The following is a 9,272-nucleotide window of genomic DNA, read 5'->3' on the forward strand; positions in this document are numbered from 1 at the left end:
TGGATAAATGTGTTGCTTTTTGTCACCAGTCAATGAGTCTGATGAAGAACCTTATAAACATCTCCAGACGTTGTCAGAAGGGGCCACCAACCATGAAGGTTTTTCTTTGCTGTGTTTTTTGTGTAATTTAATTTTCAAATTGTCTTCTCGATCTCTTCTCAATAATTCTCACATTATGAATACAAACTTTTTTTAAGTGTGTCAAGTAATTCATTTTTTTTAGATATTGTCATGTTTGGGGTACTCAGCACATATGGTGAGCGCTCAAGGAACAGTCTTGAAGCCGTTTTAACATTAAAAAAAAAAGACAGTCTTTGATTTCTTCTTCCGTAACAAAAAACAAAGCTTCAACAATAAGACAAGGTCCGCTTGTATTCCAGCAAACAGAACAGATGACATAATCTCACCGACTCCAGGTTGTCGCACATACTCCATAGCTTTCACACCTCTTGTGTGACTATTCCACAAATCACTTGTGTGTTACTAGACATGGGCGATTCGTTTCGCTCCGAAACGAAATTCGGACGAATTTACGGAAATTCAGACATTCGGATGTATTAACGAATGCAAACGAATCCGAATTTCCATTTCCGAAATTCATTAGCGGTAGTTCGTTCGAACATTCGTTTCGTTTTCGTTTCTTATTCCGAATCCGAATTTCCATTTCCGAAATTCATTAGCGGTAGTTCGTTCGAACATTCGTTTCGTTTTCGTTTCTTATTCCGAATCCGAATTTCCATTTCCGAAATTCATTAGCGGTAGTTCGTTCGAACATTCGTTTCGTTTTCGTTTCTTATTCGTTTCGTTCGTTCCAGCAAAGTGACATTAGAGAAGGAGAAGAAAAAAAAATGTCCCCCTCAAATGTCACTTTGCTGCAACGAACGAACGAATGAACGAAACGAACTACCGCTAACGAATTTCGTCCGAATCCGAATTGACTTTCACACCCGAATCTGAAAAACTAAATAACACAAAATCCGAATTAAAACTAAACTAAACTAAACTAAACACATTTTTTGCCAGTGCACATGTCTATGTGTTACTGGCTCTTTAAGCCTCCTCGGCTGTCTTCCCTGTGCCTCCAGCACACACAGCCTCCTGGCTCCCCTCTGACTTCTGGGTGGAGTCCTCCTGAACACAACCTGTCCCTCTTCCCAGCAGGAGCCCTCACGTGCCTCCAGCACACACCACACCAACTCCTCCCTTGAGCTCTGGTCTGGGCTCTTAATGATGCTGCTCTCAGCCACCTGATCACCGGCAAAACCTGACCCCCAGGACTGGAGATTTCATCCCACCCAGAACTCTAAGAAATCTCCAGAGATCCAGATCCCAGTTACAATCCAGGAAAAACCAGAAGAAACTGAAAGGCCGGCTTTCTTCCCTGCACATCTATTAATATTCTGGAACCTCTCAGCCCCTCTGGCTGAGAGTCCTGGGCGTCTGTGTCGCCAGCATCTTCCAAGGCATTGCCACCACTGCCACAATATATACTTTCCATTAGTTACTGCCCCTGGCATGTTCGTCATCACTAAGAATTGAGGAGCTACTTGTATGGGTGACCTTCAAAGTCTCAGAGCTGTTCTTGCCCTAGTCTATGCCACATCACACCCTGCTTGCCATTTGCCACCCTTTAAATGACATGGAAATGATGCTCTGAAGACTGAATAAGAACCTCAAGTATTACTTTTAACATTTACTAGGAATGGTTTAACCATCAACTGACCTTTTAGTAAAGTTGTCTTCTAATGGCTCCCCCAACACCCTCAGTTGAAGCAACTTACATAACTTTGTGCTTTCAGTTCTGCCCCCAAAATCTTCATTGCTCTCTGCTGCAGAGACGTCCTGGCTTCGTTTACCTCCTACAGCATGTGAGCGATCCTGGCTGCATTCGTTCCTATCATGCACAAGAGTAAGGACCTAGCTACAGGAATGAATGGGACAAGCAGCACATTGTAGGAGATGGATGCAGCTAGGACTTTGTTTCTAGAAAGTCTGTGCAGTGCCCCAGAGTAAAGCTAAAGGTAGGTATTGAGGTAGGTCACCTCAACTGAGAATTTCAGGGGAACATTTAATGGGCAACACTAACAGTGGAGTTGTCTCTGAAGTAGAAGGGAGGAGAGGAGAGGAAAGATGAGCAGAGGGGGAGGAAAGGAAAAAGGAAGGGAGGAGAAGAGGAGGGTCAAGAGATGGAGGGAAGGAAAGTGGAGAGGAAAGGAAGAGGGGTACAAGAGAAGAGAATACATGAAGAAAATGAGTAGTAGGGGGAAAGGCAGGTAGTGGGGGAAGAGAGATAGAAAGGGAGAAGAAGAGAAAAAATGGAGAAGGATGGAGGAGAGGAGCAGAAAGTGGAGGAATGGAAGGGAGGAGAGGAGCAGAAAGTGGAGGAATGGAAGAGAGGAGAGGAACAGATAAAGGGGGAATGCAAGATATGAAAAGATCAGGGAGGGGAGAAATGGAAGAGAGGAAAGGAACATGGAAGAGAGGAATAAAAAGAGGAAAGAAGCAGGAAAGGGAGAATGGAAAAGAGGAGTAGGAAGCGGAGGAGTGAAAGAGAGGAACAGGGAGTAGAGGAATGAAAGTGAGGAGAGGAGGAAAGAGGGGAGGAATGGAAGAGCTAGAATAGAGCAGTGGATCAGGAATGGGAAGAGTGGAAGAGAGGAGAGGAGTAGGAAGGAGAGGAATCTAAGGGAGGAGAGCAACAAGGAGGTGAGAAATGGGAGAGAGGAGCAGGAAGATCGGGAATGGGAGAAATGGGAGGAGAGGAATGATAGAATGGAGAAGAGCAGTAAGGGGAGGACTGGAAACAAGGAAAGGATCGGGAAGGGGAGGAATGTTAAAGAGGGAAGGAGCAGGGAGTAGAAAAATGGAAGGAGAGCAGCACCAAGGGAAGGAATGGAAGAGAGGAGCAGGGAAGTAAGGAATGGAAGAGAAGGGAGCAACAGGGACAGGAGCAGCTAAGTAGAGAGGAGAGCAGAGAGAGTATCGGGCACCATTTGGAAGCTGGCACTTAGCACACTAGTTCTTTTGGTCCGCAAGCCTCAAAGGGGAGATTTTGTTTGGCTCCCTTCATGGCAGTCTAAGAGGGCAGATCACTGCTAATATTTCCCAGCAACAGGGGCTACCCCTTACAGATTTGTGATAGGTTAGTTGTTTGTTAAAGTTTTGTAACTGCATTCCTATTCTTACTTCTTAATTAATAAAGTTATATTTATCAAAACTGGAGCAGACGGAATCTGGAGCAGTTTCCCACAGTAATCATTTAGATTGTTGATTAAAGCTTTGATTGGTTGCCATGTACATCTGCTCTAGATACTGCCTGCTCCAGATTTGATAAATCCCCCTCATTCCCCCTCATTCTATGCAATTCCCTGTGCTCTGCTTTTTATTTTCTAGATCCAGAAATAATGTCATGTTTGCCATACATAGTATCAGAGAGCAACGGTGTGGCAACATCAGTCATTAATGTAAATGGAAAATGTCTGGTCTCAACTGACCCCCTTCCAAGCAGGACTTGTAGTAACTTGTTTTAAAAAATGGGGTCAATTGGGGCTCAAAGCTGTTCCCGTGCCCCCCTGGGACAGCAGTGGGTGAATCAGCAACCAACAAGCATCATTGTGAATTTAAAGTTGTTGTCGAGTAAACGGAAACTTGGGCAGTCAGAAAAATAAGATTAATATTTTCTAGTCCATCAAATGGCAAGTCAAAGATGCATTTTGCTCTGAAGCAGCCTTCCAGCTTCTTCAGGGGCGCCTCAACATTTTTTGATGGTAGAGAACTCTAATATGAAGGGAACTCTGATGTAAAAGGGGGAGTACCAATATGATAGGGGGGGCCCTGATGTGAAGGGGAGGATTCTGATGTGAACGGGGGGCTCTTAATTTGAAGGTAGAATCCCACTTCTTTGTGTGTTTTTGGATGGGGTCCCCCTTACATTTTAGACAGGGGTGCCTGGGGATTTTCCATATCATATATCACCGCTGCTCTCTGACACTTCTGGGTGTGTCAGATATTGGCAATGGCGGCAGTATCTCTAGAAGAAGCAAAAAACAAACACCGCCCTCTCCTAGTGTAAAAACGTTTATTTTATATAGAGTAAAACATTTTTTTCATAAAAACTACTCACATAGCAGAGACGTGCAGTCAGGGGAGGCAGAGCCTCACCTAGAATTATGGAGGAAAAAGCTGTCAGCTTCATGTCTGAAGCTGACAGCTTTTTCTCCATTCAGATCGGCATCTAACAGGTTACACAGCAGGGAAATCCTCCCCTCTGTGTAACCTGTCATGGAGCCTCAGCAGTTAGGAGCAAGTGAGGGACAGGGAGGCTCCTCCCTGCCTCCTCCCTTCCTCCTTTACACTAGCTTGGGGACAGGTTGGGGCTTCGTCTGGTGGGGGTGGGGCTTCGGCCGCCAGGAGTTGGAGCTTTGGTTGGCAGGGGCGGTCTTCAGTCGCCGGGGGCGGGGCTGAGGAATGCCTCACCCCGAGCAAGAGGTACCACACGTCACTGTCACATAGACATAAATTGGGATGAGCAATAAGATAGCAGGCAGATCCTAGAGACGACTGACTAGCTGATGCATTTCGGGGGGAGCTTCTCCCTCGCCCTTAGCTCTGAGGAAGGGAGAAGCTCCCCGAAATGTGTCTGGTAGTCGGTCATCTCTAGGATCTGCCTGCTATCTTATTGCTCATCCCAATTTATCTCTATGTGAGTAGTTTTTATGAAAAAATGTTTTACTCTATATAAAGTAAACGTTTTTACACTAGGAGAGGGCGCTGTTTGTTTTTTGTTTTGCATGGTATTTGAGGATACTTCCCGGTGGCCTTGAGGACGGCAGCCCTTTCCCTTCACATTGATGTGGAAGAACTTCTCATGCTGAGCGCTGTGGTGTAGATAATTATTTTTGGTCATCTCTAGAAGAAAACAAGGATTTGACTCACCACCCACCACACAGGCAGGGCCGGATTTCCCACAAGGCCAACCAAGGCCTGGCCTCGGGGCAGCAGGGAGTACAGGGCAGCAGGGTTGTGGAATTCCTATCTCCCAACGCCCGGGACATGCAGTTCCGGGTGCCGGGCGGGTAGTTGTTTTCTACATTTAGCCGGGCTTTGAGCAAGCAGAGCTAAATGTACAGCGGAGAGGCTGCCACTTGTTTTATACAAGTGATCCTGGCGATGTCACCAAGATCACTTGTATGCAGCCTACAGGTCTGCCATTCTCCATGGGGGGGTGGGGAGGGGTGCACGGGGGCACGTTGAGAATGGGGTGGGCGGGTGGGGGGACGCATTGAGGAACCTGGCCTTGTGGCAGCAGAGAGAGTAAATCCGGCCCTGTGCCCTTTTTATTCCAGGCTGCACATGTTTCAATCTATGCAAGGAGGCAACAGGGCCACCGTGAGCTGCTAGCAGGGTCATCATCAATGTGAACCTATTGCTTTGTCCTGCACTGTTTCTTCCTAATTATTTGCTTTCATTAAATAGCAACATGTTAAAAAAATACATTGTTTTAAAGGAGAACTATGGGGTCAGTGTTTTTCCCCATAGTTCTCCTTAGGGTAACGGGAGGACACAAACTAGCGTCCTACCGTTACCCTAAGCTCAGTATACCGCAGTTTGCTTGAAATGTGATTTTAGATCCTCATCCACACCCTATAGTCCGGGGATTAACCTGGAAATTAAACTGGCAAAAAGTGGCAAAGATGTAAAATGTAGTTTGGGTAAAGTTTTATACATTTTTATTTAAATGTTATTATCTACAAATGTATAAATAGCTCTGAAGTGACAAATGTGTTTGAAATAATTGGCCCTAAGACATTTCCTAAGACTTCCAGCTTTGTGTTTTTCCATCAGAGGATACGGCCTTCTGGGACTGTTAAGGTTTTATATCTGCACATTTCAGTAGCTGCAGAAAAATTTCCACTTCGACATGTGCGGGCAAATCTTATATGTTTTCCTTCTAATAATTCCTCATATTGTCCATCTTGTATTATTGTTTACACACAGAATAAAAACTGGACAACATGAAGAATGTTACCATGATTTCCTCTCTCACTCTTGTGGGTCTATCAGACCATCCACCGACCATGCGTGGACTTTTTCTGCTTTTCCTTTGGATCTATCTGATGACTGTCATCATAAACCTCTTTATATTTTTCTTGGTTCTCATCGACCATCATCTGCACAACCCAATGTATTTTTTCCTCAGCAATTTGTCCGTCCTGGACATGTCTTATTCATCGGTGACAGCACCAAGGATGCTCTTTGACCTGGTCGCCAAAAGCCGATCTATAACCATTCCTGCGTGTAGAGCCCAAGTTTTCTTCTTCCTCTACTTTGCTTGCTCAGAGCTACTCTTGCTCTCGGCTATGTCCTACGACCGATACGTTGCCATCTGCCAACCTTTACATTACATGCAGATCATGTCCTGGAGTTTGTGCAGCCATTTGGCTTGTTTCATTTGGGTCTTCTCATTTATTTATGCCTTGGTTCATACTCTATGTCTGCTCAGGTTGTCCTTCTGTGGCCCAATTTCCATCCACAACTTCTTCTGTGACCTTCCGCACTTGTTCCAGATTTCATGTTCAGACCCCACCATAAACATTGTGCTTGTGTTCGCATTGGGTGGCATTGTCACATTAGGAGCCTTTCTTTGCACATTTCTTCCATATGTACGTATCTTCAATACCATTCTCCGAATTCGCAGCAAAACTGGTAAACTCAAAGCTTTCTCCACCTGCACCTCACACCTCACGGTGGTCTTCATCTTCTATGGCTCCTTAATATTTATTTACTTTGTTCCCACCTCCAGCAATATGTTTAGTATGAACAAACTGTTCTCAGTCATATATGCCCTCATTAACCCCTTGCTTAATCCATTGATATACAGCCTGAGGAGCAGAGATCTTAAGGCGGCACTCAAAAGATCCTTTCGTGATATAAGAACATCTGCCACAAGTTTTATTTATCTTTGGGAAAAGTGGTGAAGAGTTTAAAAAGGTTCATAGATATTTATTACCATCTATATCAGTGGTGTCAAACTCAATGTAATCGTGGGCCGCATCAACATTATGGTTGCCCTCAAAGGTACCTGTAAGACTATATAAATGTATCTAATCTTTATCATAATTGCCTCTGCATTCGATTATCACTGGTTTTAGTAATAACTTAATGCCTTGATCTGAATGTAGAAGTCTAGGAAGTGGCCTGGGGGGACGGATTCGGCCCCTGGGCCTTGAGTTTGACACATGTGATCTATATCGTAGAAAGTGAGGAGAGAGGCCACCTCTGACATGTGTCCCCGTATGAAGATAGCCCCACTTTTCCTGTTCCACTAACTACTATATTTGTGGGTTTCCCTTCACTTTTCATCCTGTGAATATCTGTGCACATTCATTTTGAATGTAAAAAACAAACATTCTTAATATGTTCTCTTTTCATGACAAATTTATTGTGATGTTATACTGCATAATGGCCGCTGGATGGAGCGAAAGAGCATAGGAAATGGTTATTTATGGACCCCCGTATGTCCTAGACTCCAGGGTCCACGATCCACCCTCTCTTAATGTCCAGATGACCACTGGCTCTAGGACCCAGAGCCAATGGTCATGTGGACAAATAGAGAGGGTGGATCTCCCCAATGGGGAAACTGACATGGATAAAAACCTAATGTAAAAGATGTAATAGAGGCACCACACCAATTATCATAGAGTCCAAGAAAGAGTTGTTAACCCCTCAAGTTCTCATACCTGTGCGCACCTTATGGACCAGAGAAACTTTTACATCTCCACCATTATTCTGCAATAACTTTGTTATTATTTAAGGTATCAAAGTAATACGTACAATGTTTTTGTAGGCTTTCATTTGACTTTTTTTGTTTTCCTTATTTTGTAATTGTGATTTTATATGGAAACTATAGAGAAAAAAGATGTAAAAAATGAATAAATTGCCTTTTTTTCTATTTTAACCAGTTTTAGTAGCTTTTTATTCTATACATGGTAACATAGAGGGTAAGGTTGAATAAAGAAACAGGTCCATTGAGTTCAACATATATAAATGAGTGTGTGCGTGTTTGCAAATACTTAGCTCTAGTAGTTTCCATATCCTTGTATATTTAATGTCTCAAGAAGCTCATCTAAAAGTTTCTTCAATTTATCAATGCTATAAGCAGACACTACTGACTATGGTAAGAAATTCTACATTTTTACTACAATGGCACCTAAAAGTGGGGGGATATATTACAATGACACCTCGAAGTGGGGGGGATATATTACAATGACACCTGGAAGTGGGGGGGATATATTACAATGACACCTGGAAGTGGGGGGATATATTACAATGACACCTGGTAGTGGGGGGGATATATTACAATGACACCTGGAAGTGGGGGATATATTACAATGACAACCTGGAAGTGGGGGGGATATATTTCAATGGCACCTGGAAGTGGGGGGTATATTACAATGACACCTGGAAGTGGGGGGGATATTACAATGACACCTGGAAGGGGGGGATATATTCGGCAACAAGTGAACATTATGTCCCTGAAGTTGATGTGTTGGAAGCAGAAATAATGGACAAGTGTGAGGATTTGAGGGACTTTGACAAGGAGTAAATTGTGATTCTAGACGTCTGGTCTGCAGTGGTCAGGACCGACCAAAAGTGGTCTAAGGAAGGAAACTGGTGAACCAGGAACTGGGTCATGGGTGGCCAAGGCTTATTGATGGATGTGGTAAGCACTAGACTTGTGCGCCGTAAAAAAAATTGTTCCGTTTCGTTCCGTTTCTGAATATCCGTTATTTCGTATTTCGTAATTCGTATCCGAAACTCAATTCGGATTCGTACGAAATACGAATTTTCGTTAGTTTCTGCACATTTTCGTAACTTTACGAACATTCGTTATGATGAAGTTAAAAAGCAAAAATACCTTTGTTAATATTGGAGTCGATGTGGTAGTTGGTTTTTATCCGAAATACGAATTCCGTTAACGGATTCCATATCCGAATTTCGTATTTCAGATAAAAAAAACTACCATCAACTCCAATATAAATGTACTTTGCTTTTTAACTTCAATATAACGAATGTTCGTAACGGAACGAAAATACGTCAACGGAATTTCGTATTTCCTGCCTGTGTATTGTAATGCAAATCCTTATTTCGGATTTTAAAAAAAATCTTGTCATGTTGTTCAACCTCATTTACAGGGGTAATATTCGTTTCTGTTTCAAAGAAATTCGCATCCGAAATTCGTTAACGGAATTTCGTATTTCGGATATAATTCG

At 43.4% G+C, this 9,272-nt stretch overlaps 1 protein-coding gene across 1 annotated transcript; it reads left to right on the top strand.

Moving 5' to 3' along the window:
* The first annotated feature begins 6,014 nt into the window (after positions 1-6,014).
* LOC108794395 (olfactory receptor 50-like) lies at positions 6,015-6,977 on the top strand. The gene has a single exon (XM_018565422.1). The coding sequence runs from the start codon at positions 6,015-6,017 to the stop codon at positions 6,975-6,977; it is 963 nt and encodes a 320-aa protein (XP_018420924.1).
* Positions 6,978-9,272: the final 2,295 nt, after the last annotated feature.

Source organism: Nanorana parkeri, unplaced genomic scaffold (genome assembly GCF_000935625.1).
Source record: "Nanorana parkeri isolate BGI_ZX_2015 unplaced genomic scaffold, ASM93562v1 scaffold847, whole genome shotgun sequence".
Taxonomy (NCBI): Eukaryota; Metazoa; Chordata; class Amphibia; order Anura; family Dicroglossidae; genus Nanorana; species Nanorana parkeri.

Coding starts and splice junctions, on each gene's coding strand:
- LOC108794395 (XM_018565422.1), top strand. CDS start 6,015: ATGAAGAATGTTACCATGATTTCCTCTCTCACTCTTGTGGGTCTATCA.